The 18,997-nt window shown below is 43.5% G+C and overlaps 1 protein-coding gene across 2 annotated transcripts in view; it reads left to right on the forward strand.

The window, feature by feature from the left end:
• UXS1 (UDP-glucuronate decarboxylase 1) overlaps window positions 1–4,686 on the forward strand; it is a 95,973-nt gene extending 91,287 nt beyond the window's left edge. For both annotated transcript variants that reach the window (XM_030310296.1, XM_030310297.1), the window contains exons 13-15: window positions 1,384–1,441; window positions 3,350–3,453; window positions 3,811–4,686. In XM_030310296.1, the coding sequence (XP_030166156.1) occupies window positions 1,384–1,441; window positions 3,350–3,453; window positions 3,811–3,942 (294 nt within the window). In that variant the 3' untranslated portion in view covers window positions 3,943–4,686. The remainder of the gene's footprint in view (window positions 1–1,383; window positions 1,442–3,349; window positions 3,454–3,810) is intronic.
• The last annotated feature ends 14,311 nt before the right edge of the window (window positions 4,687–18,997 follow it).

The following is an 18,997-nucleotide window of genomic DNA, read 5'->3' on the forward strand; positions in this document are numbered from 1 at the left end:
TGAGACACGTCTTGTGAGCCTCAGTGTCTTTTGAGCATTTGCTTACCTGATACTTTAAAGGCCATGCCACCCTCATCCTGGGTTTTTGCTCCAGACCCTTTAAAATGTGCATGTTGTCAGTTATCGCCCTCCTAAAGTAACCGATCTTGTCTTAAGATACCCAGCTCCTTCCTGCTTTTTTTCTGGGGGTTATGTGGCTTTGCACAGGGCCATTTGGGAACTCCCATCTCTTATAGAAACCTGTCTTCCCTGAAGTCTGAAAAATGTCTGCCAGTAGTCCTGACATAGACAAGGCCCCTCCCTCCCAAGTTCCTATCACTCCACTCTGCTAATTAGTCCTTCCTTTGTGCTCATATGTAAGACCAGAGTCCCTTCCTACCTCTCTTTCCTTCTAGCTTCGACCAGACCAGGAAGTTGGGAGTGCAGCATATTTAGGATATGAAATTGCCAAACTTGATGGTGGTCTCTTATGATGGAGAGGAGGTGGCAAATGAAAGTAGCAGGATTGGGGGGCACCTGGGTGGCTCAGTTGGTTAAGCGTCCAACTCTTTCAGCTCAGGTCATGATTTCATGGTTTGTGGGTTCGAGCCCTGGGTCGGACTCTGTGCTGACAGCACAGAGCCTGCTTAGAATTCTCTCTCTCCCTCTCTCCCTCTCTCTTTCCACCCCCCATCCCTGCCTGTGTGTGTGCACTCTAGATAGATAGATAGATAGATAGATAGATAGATAGATAGATAGTAGCAGGAATAGGAAAGGAAGAAGGACAGTGGCTGCTGTCATGTGTGAGGGAAGAAAAGAAAGGAGAACATGATTTTCCTTAAAGCCCCCAAAAGCAAGCTCACTTTATAAACCACATCGAGTCTTTCCCTCTGGCTTGCCCAGAGCCCTCATCCGTGAGTGCATTTCATTTCTGTTACAGCTTCCGTGTGCAAGTTTGCAAATCCATTATTACTGAAGTTGTTAACACAGTGTATCCAGAGGGAAATATATTGTCTTAGGAGAGCTAATTTGCAGCACCAAACTTTTATGCAAAGTGACAACGCAGTTATGGTAATGTTAGATACGGAAATTGTCCTGGTCTTCTAGGCCAGGTAACGTGTATGTCCTTATTAGATGCTCTTCACCTAGCTGAAGGGTGTTCTTGTTAACAGAAAGTCTGGAGGACAAAAGCAGTACTCGGTACAATTTAGTACTTTGCTGGAGGGATTAGTCGGCATCCCAATCAGTTAAGCACCTGATGAAATAGGAAGAGGCAGGAGCCTGGTGACTTTCTAAGATGCCAGAGTTAGCCCGTGGATGCTTTGAAGATCTACATGCAGTTTGAGTGGTAGAGATCTCTGCTGTTGGGATTACACTTCTAATCAGCAACCGTTTCTTCCTTAGGGGAACCCAGAAGAACACACAATCCTAGAATTTGCTCAGTTAATTAAAAACCTTGTTGGTAAGTAGGACAAACACCGTGCTGAGTGAAATTGGCAGCACTCACGCTATCAGTTAATAACACCTTGACTAAAAAATGTGTAATTAATACAAGCTAATTGAATTGGATAAAAAGCAGAACTTTATCAGGAACACTTAATTGTTTTCTGATTCTTTAATTAAGTAATGGGAAGATAAAGACCAAGGGGCGTGGGAAAGGAGATGGGTTGTGGTCACAGCTGCGTCAGCAGGTCGGGGTGGAGCAGGAGGAAGCGCTTGTTCCCAGGGCTCAAGACACGGTTCTGGTGGAGCGCTGCACAGGTGACGATTGTTTGGTGTCCAAACAGTCATCACTGACAGTGATGAGAAGGGGATTTTGGAGGTCCAAGAGGGAGCGACACCAGCTTGCATGTTTCTGACAGAACCTGTTGGCGATTTCAAGCTCTTTACAGCTCTGGCCAACCTGGCCATCACCCACTGGAGGCAGCGTAGACACTGGGAGTAGCCCCAGTCAAGGGCGTACTCTAAAAGCTGTAAGAAGCTCGTGTATCTTCAGCCAGCCCTTGGGCTGCAAGTGTGCACTGGGCAAGCCTGTCCTCATTTCGGCACGCTTACTGGAGCTCTGGGAAGTCTGGCTCATAGGGGGTGCCTGTTTTCCATAGTTGATCGAGAAATTTGAGTCAAGACACAACTAGACTGGAGTGGTTAGACCTGGGGTAAGCCTAACATAGGATGTTCTGAAGTGCCTTGCCTGTTCAGACCCCACACTTAGGTGTGCTGATTCTTCAGGGCTGTCCTTCCTGGCATGGGGCTGTCATCTACCAGCATGTTCTAATCAGCTCCAGCCAGTTGTACAGGACGGGAGCTGACCTTCCTCAGACGTAAATTGCAGGATCTCACAGCCCCAGTTGCCTCCCCTAGCTCTATTCCCCCTGCCTTCCCACTCTGGGTCTGCCCATCTCTACCCAAGTAGGGAAGGGATGTACTCAGATAACAGCTTGTCTGGGATCTAGACCATTCAGAACCTCTACCCCAAGTGGGGCCCATGGGATACTTGTTAGAAGTGGAGAATCACACACACCACCCATGTCTTCTGGATAAGAATCTGCATTTTGACAAGATCCTCTGTGGTTCTGTGAAAGGCTGAGTAGTAAGTACACCAGCCCAAACTGCAGAGGCTTAAAACAACAACCATCCTATTTGTTTACGGATCTGTGATCGGGGCTGGCCTCTGCTGGGGGTTTCTTCTGCAGGTCTTGCCGATGGCCCCTGGTGTGGCTTCATTCTGCTGGCCAGCAGGGAAGGGGCCCTGCTAGGATGCGGGACAAGCCAGGTTCTCTGTCCTTCTGCATGTGATCTCCCCAGCAGGGTAGCTGGACAGCTTATGTGTTGGCTCAGAGCTCACACCTGCAGGTGAATAAATGGTCAGGTCTTCCATAAGCCATCAGCCCGGGACTGGCCCACGGTCATTCCTCCTGCACTCTACTTGGTTAAACGAGTTGACAGCCAGCCCAATTCCAGCGAGGCGCTCCTGCAGCACATGGATGCCTCAGATGTGGCTCACTGGCGCCATCGGCATCACAGATGACCACACTCCCCATTCACCATTTTTACTTACTTCGGAGTCGGACCCTGTGGGCATGCCTGCTATGTTCGCTGATGGTGGCTGGTCTGCCCTGGAGCTGGCAGCTAGAACAGGCCCTGTCCTTCCTCTCAGGCCTGTGGAGGCAGAGTAACCGCCTCTCACCAAGCTCTCGTAGGACCAGAGGTACAGTTCCTCACGTGGCTCAGTGACTCCGTGAGAAATGTGTTCTGCGATGTGCTCCCTTATTCACTGCACAGATGGGATTTTGCTTTGAGGTGTATAGCAGAAGTCACACCCAGAGTGGTTTGTGATTCTCTTACCTTTCTTTTTTCTGCAACAATTCAGGAAGTGGAAGTGAGATTCAGTTTCTCTCCGAAGCCCAGGATGACCCACAGAAAAGAAAACCTGACATTAGAAAAGCGAAGATGATGCTGGCATGGGAGCCCGTGGTGAGTGCGCAGGCCCGACGCTGCCCTGTTGACAAAGGCCCGTGGTGGTTTTCTTGGGCGCTGGCATGGTTGGGCAGACAAGATGTAGGGTTTTCTCCAGGCTGTTACATGGCTTCTCCTTTCATGTGTTGTCTTCTGTTACGGGGGGAAATGGGAGCCCACGATGCAGCCTGCTCTTGTAAACTTGCACACGCACATGGCTGAATCCGTGAAAGCAGCATCCAGGGTGGTGGCACGGTGCTGTGAGTGTGCCTCCAGAGGGCAGACCCCATGTCAGCACTTCCTTCCTGCTTCCCCAGGAAGGTAGGCTGTTTCTTGACAGTGACCTTGTCTCCTGTTCTCTTTCTCTTTAAACAGGTCCCGCTGGAGGAAGGTTTAAACAAAGCTATCCACTACTTCCGCAAAGAACTTGAGTACCAGGCAAATAATCAATACATCCCCAAACCAAAGCCCGCAAGGATAAAAAAAGGACGGACACGCCATAACTGAAAACCTCACTTCTCGGGACGGGAGACTCCCTGTTTCACACTTGATGGGATGTATTTTTTTTCTTTTCTTCTTCTTCTTCTTCTTCTTTTTTTTTTTTTTAAAGGAAAGACTTAAAACAGGTGTCATGAAGAACAAACTGGAATTTCATTCTGAAGCTTGCTTTAAAGAAATGGATGTGCCTAAAAACTCCCCTCCAAAAACTGCAAATTTTGCCTTGCACTTTTTAAAATCTGTCTTTTTATGTAAAATAGCGTAGATGCATCTTTGCGTATTTTCACGTTTTTTATCTTGCTACGAGAGCATATGTTGTGACTGTCGTTGACAGTTTTATTTACTGGTTTCTTTGTGAAGCTGAAAAGGAACATTAAATGGGGTGAAAATGCCAATTTTATTTATAAAAGTGGGTACTTATAAATGAGACGTTGTACTATGCATAAAGAAAAAAAAACCGCAAACTTAAGCAGTGTTGTCAGTTGGGTGGCACACCGGCATTTATTCCTCAGGCGGATAAAAGAATTCTGTTTGAGGGCTTTATGTTTCTTTTAATTCAGAATTTTTCCAAGGTCTCGTTTTTAGTTGCAAACTGGACTTTGAAATACTTCTGTTGGTTATCACGATCAAGGATATTCGAAATCACTACTGTGTTGTGCTGCGTATTTGGGGTGGGGGTGGGGGGACAAAGTTAACGTATTCTTGGTTAACGGTGGTTAAATATATGCTATTTTAATAAAATATTGAAACCCACTTGTAGTTCTAAAGATTGGCTTTCTGCTTTGCATGTGTATTATTGAATTGCTAAGAAAAATACTGTAGGGGGGCACCTGGGTGGCTCAGTCGGTTAAGCATCCGATTCTTGATTTCAGCTCAGGTCATGGTCTCACAGTTCATGGGTTCAAGCCCCAAGGTGGGATCGGTGCGGACAGCAAGGAGTCTGCTCAGGATTCTCTCTCTCCCTCTATGCCCCTCCCCGACTCGGCCTTCCTCTCTCTGTCTCTCTCTCTCTCTCTCTCAAAGTAAAAGAAGAAGAAAAATACTGCAGAATTCAGAGGAAAAATCTGAAAACCACCAGGTTGGTACATGTAATTTGATGAGTGGACGTTAGGAACTGCTAAGCTAGCAGGGCTGAATGTGGGTAGCATGCTAACTGCAGCGTGGAGAGATCTCAGCGTTCACCCGGGTCTGTCTGCGCGTGTCCCTCTCTGGGCAGCACAGACCAGATGGAGAAAAAGCAGTGCTCTTTGTTGTACAATCTGCAAGCGAGGCTCATTGAGTGAAAACTTTGAGAGCTTTTGCTTTTGTTAAGAATTCTTTCAAGCTTTGGGGCACCTGGGTGGCTCAGTCGGTTAAGCAACCGACTTTGGCTCAGGTCATGATCTCACGGTTCATGAGTTCAATCCCCACGTCAGGCTCTGTGCTGACAGCTCAGAGCCTCGAGCCTGCTTCGGATTCTGTGTCTCCGTCTCTCTCTGCCCCTCCCCTGCTCACACTCTGTCTCACTCTCTCAAAAAATAAACATTAAAAAAAATTTGGGGGGGGGGGGTGCCTGAGTGGCTCAGTCGCTTGGGCATCTGGCTTCTGCTCAGGTCATGATCTTGCGGTTTGTGGGTTCAAGCCCCGCGTCGGGCTCTGTGCTGACAGCTCAGAGCCTGGAGCCTGCTTTGGATTCTATGTCTCCTTCTCTCTCCGCCCCTCCCCCACTTGTGCTCTATCAAAAATAAACATAAAAAAAATTTTTTTTTTAAAGAATTCTTTCAAGGTTTAGCATTAGGATTTTTTGTTGTTATTCCTTTTAAAACAAATGGAAGAACAATGCAGGAAGTTAGAGCGACTGCACTTTCCAAGCCAGGTGGCTCTACATGAGCAGGCAGAATGCTTGTTTCCACAGCTAACCCTGGAAAGCCAGACTCTCCTGCCCTTCAAAAGCACTTAGGGATTTTTTTTTTCTTAATTGGACATGTTTTTCCCACTGAATCTTGGAGGCCAGGCTAAGGAAGCTGTGGTTCTGTTTCATTTGTCATGCTAATCCCCAGAAGACTCCTGGAGCTGAGGATCATTGCTAGAATGGACCGTGTGTCAAGGAGAGGATTCAGGGAAGGTTTCTTATTTCAGTTGTCATTATTTTGGCCTGAAGTGTGCGATACACCTTTTCCTGGGCAGAGGTGAACAGCTGAGAGGTTTGAGAGCTGCTAACGGTGATCCCAGACATGAAGAGCAAACAGAGACCTGGAGTGAACTTCTGTAGACCTAAGCTGGGCAGTACAGTTTGGGGGTACCCAAAAGCCTTGGGTGCACAATTCTCTTAACTTGTTATTTGCTTGTGTGTAGAATTCTGGAATTCTTTTGACTTCTGTCCCCATGATTTTCATAAAAATTTTCAGGAAACGAGAAAGAAGGGGATGAAGGATCATGTCTGATTCTCCCTAAGGAAAAGGGTCATGCATCCAGGGAAATAATGTAAGCTTTGGATTGAGCATATGAAGGTCCCAGAGAGAGAAGAAAGCAGTATTGAGGGAGCCTGGAGAGGGACGGGGGGGTGGGTAGTGATGATGCCCCTATGTGTCAGGATCAGCTCCTGACCTGGGCATCAGTGCTGGGGCACAACTCCTCTTCCTTCCGTGACAATGGGCTCAAGCAAGGTGCACATCACAGAATCAAAACTTACTGGTTTTCAGCTACACACTCTTAGATACTGATCCTGGCCCACTGTCCCCAGTTAGACTCTCGCAGCAGCCTGGTTACCACTCCGTGAGCCCTGATAGCATCTTCAGTCACGACATTGGTGCTGCATGGGCTGCCTCTCAGGGTTCTGGGCTGGACTGTGAGCTTGACTTCATCCTCAATTCCAAAGTTGTATTGAGTGAAATGCTGGTCTGGCCATGGAGTGACTTACCATTTAGCCTCATAAGGGAGATGGGGAGATCTGGGAGCTTTTCAGTGATTTCCTGAAATCACTGAAGGAGGAGCTGTGAGTTCCAATTTGCATATACAGGGGATTTCTGTGTATTACCTAGACTTTCTGTGGTTGATCGTTACATCTGATAGGGAGTTGAAAAAGTGCATTGCCCTGAGAACTGTTTATTATACTATATGGAGGAAGGGACGCACACTGCTTCAAAGACTAGTAGGGCTTTGTTCTAATTACCAAGATTGACCCACCTGTTTCCTCTGTTTTAAAAATTCTTGACTGTGTCCTATTTGTACCTTAGGCACATTAGGAATCAGGGTCATTTTTTTATCTACAGCTGTGCTGAGGGAAGGAAAAAAGGTTTTACTATCAAAAATCTTATTTTTTTTTTTCTCCTTTTAGGTGGGAAGGTGTCTAGTGGGGGCCGGCATGATTTCCCGTTCTCCAGGTCAGTTAGGCTCTGAGATAACCCCAGCAGGTTACCCTGGTTGACTAGTGTCTCTCGAGGGCAGGTCTTGTTAGGGACAACTGGGTACTCTGGTGTACTTCACAAACAGTTCCTTCCTCTCTCCTGAGCACACCAGGAGCATGAAGTGTTTCTCCGCTCTTCGCCGAGAGAACCAGGTGGAGCTAGAGAAAAAACACAAAACCACTGACTGGCTCCCCCTGGACTTCTTAACCAAGCCTTGTCCACACTGAGCCTCCAGTAGTTTGTGCGTCACAGTTCAGACTTCACTCCCATGGTCCTTGTTCGCTCAGAGCTTGCTATCCTGCAAAGTTGTGATTCTGTATATTCTCCAGTCTCCAGTTTGGGGGAAAGCACTTTGCCCTGTGACCTCACTACTCTGTTGAATGTGAGAAGAATTGGCAGTGGTTCCAGTTTTGCTTCTTAGCGGTTGGGACGGAGGAGTGACTTGCAAGCTCCTTCCACGGCGGGCGCGTGCAAGAACTTTTAACGGTGTTTGAAAGTCTTGCTATCTGGGTACACTTTGAATTTTGTGTTTCTGTGTTTGTTAAGATATATTTCGTTTGGAATGAAACTAATGTGATGTGATCTAAAGACCCGGGATGCAGGAGGCGGAAGATTCACTGGCTTTACCATTTACCAGCCACAGAAGGTGAGTTTTTAAAGAAAAGAAGATAAAGAAAAATGCAAGGAAGAGACTTCTGTTTCCAAGAATGGAGTAGATAAGACTTTCCCTTTTCTTCCCAGGAAGCACAATTTAAAATTCTGGACATTATATATAAATCAAACATAGGAAGGCTTAGGAAATGGATAGAAGAAAGCAGACAACTGCATACCTCAGGACCTGAGGAAGGTCACAGTGGTGTTATGCGTGGACTTGTGTGCCTTCAAAAATTTACATGTTGAATCCCTAATCCCCTGGACCTCAGAATGCAGGAGATAAAGTCTTTAAAGAGATTATTATGTTAAAAAGGAGATCTCTAGGATGGACCCTAATCCAGCCTGATTGATGACCTTGTGAGGAGGAAATTTAGACATCTGTGTGCATGTGCACAGGAAAGACCGTATGAGGACACAGCCAGAAGGCAGTCATCTGCAAGCTAAGGAGAGAGGCCTCATGAGAAACCAAATCTACTGACACCTTAGCCTTGGGCTTGCAGCCTCCAGAACTGTGAGAAAATAAGTGTTTGCTGTTTAAGCCCCCAGTGTCCAGTGTTTGTTATGGAGACCCTAGGAAACTAACACAAGTAGGGAGTTCCCTGGATTTTCTTCTTGCCTCATACATCCCCGAATGGAGAAGCCACAAGCCAGAAATGCCAGTGGACACAGTCAAAGCCCCTCAAACCTGTTCGCTGTAACAAATGTACCAGGAAAGGGGCAGCCTAGTAAGGCAGAAAACTTTCAAACAATAATGGGTCTACTCCAGCCAAATACCACGTGAGAAAATTGTAGCTCAATCCTGTTTCTGCCATTAAAGGCCAAGTTGGGCCTGGAGTTTCCCTTGCCTGGCTGTGACAAGATGCCTCAGCCAGCCCCCCACCCCCACACCTCTCCCTGGTGGTATCCCGGAAGGCCTCGTGGGAGCTAGGGACTAGACAGCCTGATATGGGACTCGCATCTCTGATGGCTGGTAATGACCCCATCTGTATGATGTAAGACCACGTGGGGGTCATGGACTTCCACCTCCACCCAGCAGCATTGATGTGTCCCTTTCATTTGCCACTGGGGTGGTGTCAGAGGCCTTGTGGCGAGTTAGGACTTTGAGCTCTTTGATCAGTAGTTACAAAGCAACCCCAGTGGGGACCACTTGGGCAGCAGTAATGAAGTGCCCCTTCCCCTTCTGGCCTGAATGTCATCCGTGGAGACCCAGTGAGGAGCCTGGACCTCCACCCCCACCAGGTAGTAAAGAGCAGTGCTCCCTCTTACTCACAGGAGCAGTATCAGAGGAAACCTGTCAAGGCCCAGAATTTTGTCTTAGAATATTGACCAGGTGTCCATGGAAAATCATGTCACCCCAAGAACCAAGATCAAACTGAATAAGAGAAGACAACAGATGTTAGCGTTATCTGGCAAATATTTAACTTCTATGTATCTTTAGTTTTTGTTTACTGTGAATTATTTTGAATTGTAGTTGACACAATGCTACATAGTTTGAAGTGTACAAAATAGTGATTTGGCAATTCTGTATGTCGCACTATGGTCACAAGTGTAGCTACCATCTGCCACCGTACAACGGACACTACTTCAATGCCATTGACTATATTACTGATGCTGTACCTCTCTCATCCCCATCTGATAAATATTTTAAAGCAGGCATCAAGAAAATACTTCAGCAAGCAATTACAAACATGCTTGGAACATGAAAAATGGAAAATCTCAGCAAAGAGGAGATATGAAGAATGAAATGGAACTTGTAGAACTGAAAAATAAAATAATGAAAATAAAAAGCTCTGTGGATGGATTCAAGAGCAGAGTGGAGAGGACAAAGGGAAGACGCCATGAACTTGAAGATGAAACGGTAGAAATTACCCAGTCTGAAAAAGAGAATAGACCAAAAAAAAAAAAAAAAAAAAAGATGTATGGAAGTATCACAAAAAATCGGTCATGTCATTGGAGTCCCAGGAGAGGAGAGGGAGATGGAACTGAAAAAAATACTCCAAGAAAAAGAACTGACAATTTCCTAAAGTTGGCAAAGCAACATAAGCCAACAGATTCAAAATGCTAAGCGAACCCCAAATAAGAAAACCCAAAGAAGTCCATGCCAAGACACGTAATAGTCAAACTGAAAACCTAAAGCCAAAGTAAAACAATCTCAAAGGCAGCCAAAGGGACAAGACACATTGCCTCTGGGGGCAAAACAGAATGACCGGGGAATTTCTCATCAGAAACCACGAGCCCATGAATAAGTGGCACATTTTCTAAGTGTTGGAAGAAAAGAACTGTCAATCCAGTGAAAATGCCCTCCAGAAATGGAGGGGAAAGTAAGACATTCTCCTCTGAAGGAAAACTATGAGACGTTTTCACAGCAGACCCACCCTAAAAGCATGACTAAAGTAGAATTCTTTAAACAAAAAGGAAATGACAAAAGATGGAAACTTGGGATATCAGGCAGGAGGGAAGAACATGAAAAGAGCAAAAATAAGAGAAAATGTAATAGGTTTTCCTTCTCTTAACGTTTTCTAAATTATGTTTGATGGTTGAAGGAAAAATTATAACACTCTTGTGGTTTTAATTAATTTAAAGGAAATAAGGCAATTGTGTATAAATGCTGGAAGGTAAAAAGCTTCCATATTTTACTCAAACTGGTGAAAGTTGATGCCAGTAGATTTTGAGAAGTCGTGTGTACATACAATGTAATGTCTAGAGCAACTCCTGAAAGAGATATACTCAAATGAAAAAATAGAGTTGTAAAAAAAAAAAAAAGAATGACCCACAGGAAGATGGGAAAAAGGAAACAAACAAGTAGAAAACAAAACAAAACAAAACAAAAGGCAGATTTAAGCCTTAATATGATAATTACATTAAACGAAAATGGCCAATCACACCAATTAGGAGACAAGAGAATATAAGGGAATACTAGGTACAACTCAGTATGTAAATTTGACAACTTAGATGAAATAGACCAATTCCTGGAAAAGCACAAACTAACACAACTTACCCAGTATGGAATCTGTTACTTGAATAGTCGTATAAGATAGAATTCATAATTAGCCTCCTGAAAAATCTCCAGGCCCAGAAGGATTCACTGGAGAATTCTACCAAATACTTAAGTCACATCGATTCTACACAACCTTTTTCAGTAACTAGAAGAGGAAGGAACACTTCCCAATTTGTTTTATGAAGTCAGTGTTGTTTTTTTTTTTAATTTTTTTTTTAACGTTTATTTATTTTTGAGACAGAGAGAGACAGAGCATGAACAGGGGAGGGGCAGAGAGAGAGGGAGACACAGAATCGGAAGCAGGCTCCAGGCTCTGAGCCATCAGCCCAGAGCCCGACACGGGGCTTGAACTCACGTACCGTGAGATCGTGACCTGAGCTGAAGTCGGACGCCCAACTGACTGAGCCACCCAGGTGCCCCAATTTTTGAGAGAGAGAGAGTGTGAGCAGGCGAGGGGCAGAGAGAGAGTGACAGACAGTCAGAATCCAAAGCAGGCTCCAGACTCCGAGCTCTCAGCCCAGAGTCCGACGCGAGGCTCAAACCGCGAGATCATGACCTGAGCTGAAGTCGGACACTTAACCGACTGAGCCACCCAGGCACCCTGAAAGATTACTTTTAAATAAAGGGAGGAAAATGTGATAGGCATTGAAAAGGATTAAATAGGAATCAGTAGCTAAAAAGGGAATTTCAGTAATCAAGTATTAATGAAATAAAACTCGTTGAAGATACTAAAAAAAAATAAGTGAAGGTGATAACACCCGATTTTCCTACTTTAAAGGTGATAGTGAGGTTGCAGTGATGTAATATACAGATGGGAGGAGGAAATGATGATGATTGTGTTTATACTTCCCACAACAGAACCGTGTCTGAGTCAGCGGCCAGCTGGAAAGATCATAGATGGACAATTAGTCAAAATCATCATTCCTAGCTCCACAGGTCAAATGGCAGGAGGTAAAATTCATCTGTCGTCAGTGCAATAAAGACCCACTCATCAGCGTTCTTATCAGCATTTGGGCTTCTTTAATGTTAGATGCTTACCATGTTCTATTTCACATTTGCTGGTCTGTTTTCACAAGATTTGTTTCTCAGCAAAAAGAGAAAAGAAACTGGAAATCAGAAAGGAATAGGATGAGAAAGAGCTCAATTAAAAGCAACAAAAAACTAGCCATGAATTACAGGCAGCGCCCACCACACATCCTTTATAACAGAGTCCACTCTACATGGTTTTTTTCCCCCGGAGCAACTACATCTGCCTCTTGGGCTGCTTCTCGGCTTTTTCATAATGCTGGTGGTCACAGCAGTGGCGCCGCTTGTTGTTTTCGTCTGCCCTCTCCCCAGGCCATCTTACATTAGCGAAGCTAGGTATTTATTTACAAGAAAAGAAATGAACTTTCAAGGGAAAGATGCAGCTCTTTGTAAATCCCGATTCCCTGGAGGTATCTTCCTGTTTTTCCCTCATTGCTACACTGTGATGTAGAGGCAGGATAGATCACAGACTACTAGAGCCTTTATTGAGTGGCCTGTAGCCTGAATGGAGTGAATCTTTGAGCTGTAACATGTCTGCCATTATCTAGTCTTGCCTATGCGCCTTAGGTGTATGTACTATTAGTTTTATCAGAGAAAAAGGCTTAGTCAGGGTTTCAGAGGAATCAGGTGCTAGATCTCTTCACAGAGGCTCAACAGGGATGGAGAAGTGAGTTGCCGTTGTATGAGAATCACCACTGAGTATTTCAGGATCCCAGACTTGAAGGAACTTTAATCTTCGAACGCAGAATTTGCAGTAAACAATCTTGTCAAAATGTTCACTCACCCTGCTGGAAGCACTTAACCTCGTGAAGCATCCCATTCTACGTTTGGAATTTTGAGCTGAAATTGGGTTCTGGTTGTGCCCTTTGGGCTCTCCAAGAACGAGACAAAGACTTGTTTCTTTTGACAGCTCTTCAGATGTTTGAACATGAGCAGTCCAGTCACTCCGGGCATTTTATCCCTAGCATAGATTCCTGGGATGATCTGGTCATATTCCCCCAGATGCTATCTACTCAATGTTTAAAAACATGGGGCAGAGGAAGAGGGGGAGAGCAATGTCTGTGCACGTGTCATCCTTCCGTTTCCAATCTTTGTATCTTTTTACAACGGCATTCCCCATCCCCCTTTGTTGAAGCTGTATATGAAAATAATTGGTTTATAAAATCCTGGAGAATAATTCTGATCCATAAAAGAAGACCGTATTTCTTGATTTGAAAAGAATTATGTGGTATGATTTGGAAAGCAGATGGCCAAGGGCCTCTGACCAAGCTTGAAAAAGCTTCCCACCCAGCCTGGCCTCAAGTTCTCATCCTTGATCATGTGAGCTTCTGCTCAGAAGGCAGCCGGCATTGGACGAGTGGGAAAAAAGTTAGTTCGCCATTTCCGGTCTGAGAACAGGTTCAGAAAACCAAAGGCCCATGGGGCACACCTTGGAGAAAGGAGGTGGACATTGCCATGGGGGAAATTGGGGGTAGGGACATGGGGATAAGCAAATGTAGGGTGGTGCATGTCCTGAGGAGGAAGGAGAGAGATCATCTGATATGGGAAGGACCCCCAAATCTGAGTTGTATTCCTGTTCTGTTCCTGTTTCACTTTGTATCTTAGGAGGTGTCTGTCCTTCAGCCCTTCTGGCCATTTTCCCCATTTGTAGAAATGAGACTAGATCAACTTTTCCCTTCCCAAATGCAGTCAGGCTCAATCCAACCCATACTAAAGAACAGTTACTCTGATGGGCTCTGTGCTAGGCTTTGAGTGAGCAAGAGATAGTTATGCCGTGTGTCCTGGCATTTCCAGTCCAGCAGGGACCAAGAGGTTTATCAGATAATGGCCCATGGGACAATATTCTCTAGAAAGGTGCTATATCTCAGCACTGTAGCAGAGCCTGTGAGAGGAAGCTGACCCGGAAGAACTGGGGAGGGGAGAGGACAACAGTGAACACTGAAGGAAGTCAGGGAGTTACCCAGGCAAAAGAGGGAGAGAGAACCTTCCAGAAGGAGGGAGTCGGTGGCACACTCAAAGGATGGAAAGGCTGGAGTGGCTGAATCAGAGCAAGAGGGAGTGACAGGAGGAGGCTAAAGGCAGAGGCGGGGACCAGACCTCCTAGGATGACTCATGTATTTTCACCTTTAACCTAAGAACAATTGGGAACTTTCACTCTGGATATACTACAGGAATTGGACTGGAAACCCCCTTTTTTTAATTTTTTTTTTTTTTTTTTTTGAGAGAGAGAGAGAGCACATGCCAGCAGGGGAGAGGGGCAGAGGGAGTGAGAGACACAATCCTAAGCAAGCCCCACGCTCAGTGTGGACCCCAATGTGGGGCTTGATGCCATGACCCCAGGATCATGACCTGAGCCGAAATCAAGAGTCAGATGCCCAACCAACTGAGCAACCCAGGCACCCCTGGAAATACCTTTTAATAAACAGTTTCATGAATTTGAATGGGGAAAGATCTTACGTTCTTTGTTTTTACTCTCCCCAACTCAAATGTAGACTTTTCTTTAATTATAAGTATAGGCAGCAAACTGCAATAGTCTTTGCTCTTACCTGGGACTTTGTCGTGCATACAAATCAGATATGCCATCACATTATACTTGTTATGAATATCTCAGAATAATTTCACTACTCGGAATTGGATTGTCTACCTGGCACCAGATCTTCTTACTCATAGCACAAGGAAGCACCCTTATTACTATATCACAAATTTGTCTTTTAAAATGTTGGTAAATTTTGGTGCACCTGGCTGGCTTGGTTGGTTGAACATCCGACTTCAGCTCTGGTCATGATCTCGTGGTTCGTGAGTTCGAGCCCCACATCACACTCACTACTGTCAGCCTGTCATTGTACGGCCCACTTCAGGTCCTCTGTCCCCCTCCCCTGCTGTGCTTTCTCCCCAAAATAAGTATTTTAAGTGTTGGTAACTTTTTTAATATAATTGGTTTCATTTTTAATCCTATATATTTTACTTACTAAAAGCATTATGCTTCAGAGATTCCCAGACACACACAAAAAAGTGAGGAACGTCTGATATGAGGTAAATGACCAAATAGGGGACACCTGGGTGGCTCAGTCAGTTAAGTGTCCCCCTTTGGCTCAGGTCATGATCTCACTGTTTGTGAGTTTGAGCCCCACATCAGCTCTCTGCTGTCAATGTGAAGCCTGCTTCAGATCCTCTGTCCCTCTCTCTCTCTCTGCCCCCCCTTCTCAAATATAAATAAAAACTCAAAAAGTAATATATGTATATAAATGAAGTGAATGACCAAGTAGGAGTTCTGTTTCTAGTAGTATGACAGATTAGATAACCTAAATATATCTCCGATAAGGGCAAATAAAGTGCTAAATATCATAATAAAAAACAATCTTTCTAGATGTTATCTCCTAATGATACAAGAGTAAGGAATCCACCTGGATGGATAAACAAATAAACCCATCACACTGAAGCGGGCAGTGAAGATGCTTTCTTTCAGAGAGCTGGGTAGGGGTGGATGGGTAGGTTGGGAGAGAGCATCTATGCAAATCTTAACCCCAAGGTGTCCCCATGTGGTCTATAAATCCACAAGTGGAGAATTTAATTTACAGTGGTCCCTGTTTGGTAAGACTCCACCTGTCCCTGCCTCTGCACCCAAGGCCACTCGTAAAGGGAGACGCAAGGGCCACATGGACGAATTCAGCTTAAATCAGGCATCAAATATTTCCCAACCAAATAAAGCTCTAAATAAAATGAGCAGGAATTAGGCATTACATGGAATCAAGGAGATGACATTATGGGTGAAAAACAATGGATAGATGGCAGGGTCGTAACAGACCCACAAAGGCTTCTTCAGATACTAGAGAGAAAAAACAATATAAAAAGAAGTTTCATACGTTTAAGGAAATAAGAGAGAAACTTGAAAATCTGAGCAGATAACAAGAGACATAACTAAGCATATTTGAAACAGAAAGGGAAAATGTAAGTGAAGTTTATATACTTGAGTAACGTTTTGGGAAGAAATCATAGAATGGGGAAGAAGTGACATTCAAAGAAGTATTGCGAGAATTTTCCATATTTGTTTAAAGATGCTGACGGTCAGATTAAAAAGCCCAACACACCCTAAGCAGTGTAAATATATATAGACCTAGCTGTGGGAGATAGCAGGCAAGTAAGCTATAAAAGACCCTTGGAGGGACAGTGTCACTCAGAGAGAAGTGATAGGTAAGTAGCAAAATTTGTAACGTCAACAGTAGAAACCATAAGACAGTAAGAATCATCTCAAAGTACTAATTAAATAACCAAAAATTCTGTACCAAGTGAAACAGGGGAAAATGCCAAACTTGAGAGTTTACCACCCAATGACCCTCACTAAATGGATCCTGAAAGATTTAATTCAAATCGAAGGAAAATGACCTCAGGTACGTGGTCTGAGTTGCAAGGAGAAATAATGAACCAAGATAACTATGTGACAGTCTAAACAAATTAATGACTACATATGAAACAAAGATAATCCGTGGGGAAAATAAAGAAGGCTAAATTTAAAATGCCAAGTTACAACCGCTCAGAAGTTGGGAGAGGAGATTGGAGAATAAGGTTTTGCAAGTTCCTTGTATTGTCCAGGAGAAGGCTATATGGCTACCGAGTGCCTGTCGTGTTGTCAAATATGCATTAAATAGAGCAAACACGAACAGAATAGAGCTGGTGTATATCTTCAAAAGAAATACAAGGAAAAGACTCTACCAAGGAAAACAAAACAGTCCAAAGGAAGGCAAGAAAAGAGGAATAAGAATGCAGGAACAGATGAAATGGAATGAGTCAGAAGTCCAAACTGTGATGTTAGAAATAAAACCAAATTGCTCATCACATTAAGAGTAAGTGAAATAGGGGCACCTGGGTGATTCAGTTGGTTAAGTGTCTGACTCTTAGCTCAGCTCAGGTTATCATCTCAGAGTCTGTAGGATCGAGCCCTGCAGCGAGCTCTGCTCTGATAGCTTGGAGCCTGCTTGGGATTCTCTCACTCTCTCTCTCTCTCTCTGGCACCACCCCCCCACACACTGCCTCTCTCATACTCTGCCCCTCCCCCCTCTCAGAATAAATGAATGAACTTAAAAATAGAGTATGTGGACTACATTCTCCTGTTAAGGCCTTAATAGTCACACCATATTTTAAAAACAAAACAAATGTCTGCTATTTATTCTTTACAAAAGACACACATAAAGCACACACAAAAAAAGCGCTGAACCATGGAAAAGATATACCAGGCAGTTAGTAACCAAAGGGAGGCAAATATAGTTATCTTAATATCAAAGGAGAATTCAGGCAAAAAGCACTACTAGAAATAAGAAATTTGCTGCATAATGAGCAATGATTCCATTCACTAGGAAGATGCATTGAAATGTGTGGATACCATGCAAATTTGTGTATAGCCTCCTATGAAGCCAGAATGATAGAATTAAAGGAAAACCCTTTTGAATCCATCATCATAGTACACATTAACACATTTGGCAGTAATCAGTAGATCAAACAGACCAAAAAAAAAAAAAAAAGTCAGTAAGAAAATAGAAAGTGTGAAGAGTACAACTACCCAGCTTGAGCTAATGGACTTGATTTCATCTGATGTCTGGAAAAGACACACATAGAACACTTGCTGGGGTTGACACACTGGACCATACAGCTGGCCTCAGTATAGTTCCAAGGATCAGGATCTGACCATAGTTGTTTTGTTTTGTTTTGTTTTTTTTCCAATTGTTTACCACAACGCAATTAAGTTAGAAAACAAAGCCAATACGATAATTAGAAAAATCCATTCACTTGGAAATTTAATAACACTTGAATCAACTTAAGGGTCAAAGGAGAAAATATAATTGAAATGAGATGATGTCATCTTTTCTTAACTTTTCACATCAAACTCATGGGATACAGTTCTTGGAAGGAAACTATTAAATGCCTTCAAAAAAAAATAAGGCTGAAAATAGAGCTGAGATCTAATATAAATCAAAGTCCCACAGATGTAGAAGGAAGGAAATTAAGAGAACAGAAATTCACAAAGTAGAGAAACATACAAAAGAACAGATCAACAAAGCAAAATCTTTATGCTTGAAAAGACGGTTCATTTTTTAAAAAGGCACAAATGGAATGGAAATGAAAAAAAAATAACAAAACCACAGATACTACAGAGAAAAGCAGTAAAAGGATATTAAGAACAACTCTCAATACTTCAGAACTTTGATATAATGGGTGACTACCTAGAAAGATGGAATTTAACAAAACAGATCCAAGGAGAAACATAAAGTCAGAATAATGTTTTACCTGTAAAAAAAAAAATGCAATCAATAGGAAGCAATTTTACCATGAAGAAAACACCAAATTCAAATGGCTTTATCTGAATGCTACCATTCAGGAAACAAATCATTCCATTCCTACACAGAATAAGAAAGAAATCAGCTCATTTTAAGAGGGCAGAATAACCTTGATACCTAAATTGACAAAAACATCCAGAAGAAAACACTAAGGCCAACCTTCCTCATGAACATGGATATAAGAATTCTGAACATATATCCAACCAGAATTCAACAATAAATAAAAAGAAATCACGATCAAGTTAGGTTTCACCCCAGGGATTCAATTGATTAATATTAGAATTTTGTTAACAGAATTCACCACATTAATTAATAGATTAAAAAGGAAAAGTGATATCATCTCAACAGATAAGGAAAATAGAATTTTACATCCATTCGTGACATTTAGAACTTTTCTTAGGATACTTTTAAAGCCAGCACGATAAATAGGAAACTCCATTTCCTTAAATTTCCTTAATTTTATAGACATCTACCAAAATCATCCAGCAAGCATGGAGAAGCATGGCAAGGTCAGGAACGAAGCTGAGATGGCCTCTCCATCACCCTTCCCTCCCTCCTCTTTAATTGTGCTGGGTTTGAACCAGCCTAATAGTAGACAAGAAGAAGAAACACGCTTAAAGGGTGAGAATGTAAAACAGGACAGCCACTGTGAAAAATATGTATGGCAGTCC

The sequence above is a fragment of the Lynx canadensis genome, chromosome A3, assembly GCF_007474595.2.
Source record: "Lynx canadensis isolate LIC74 chromosome A3, mLynCan4.pri.v2, whole genome shotgun sequence".
Taxonomy (NCBI): Eukaryota; Metazoa; Chordata; class Mammalia; order Carnivora; family Felidae; genus Lynx; species Lynx canadensis.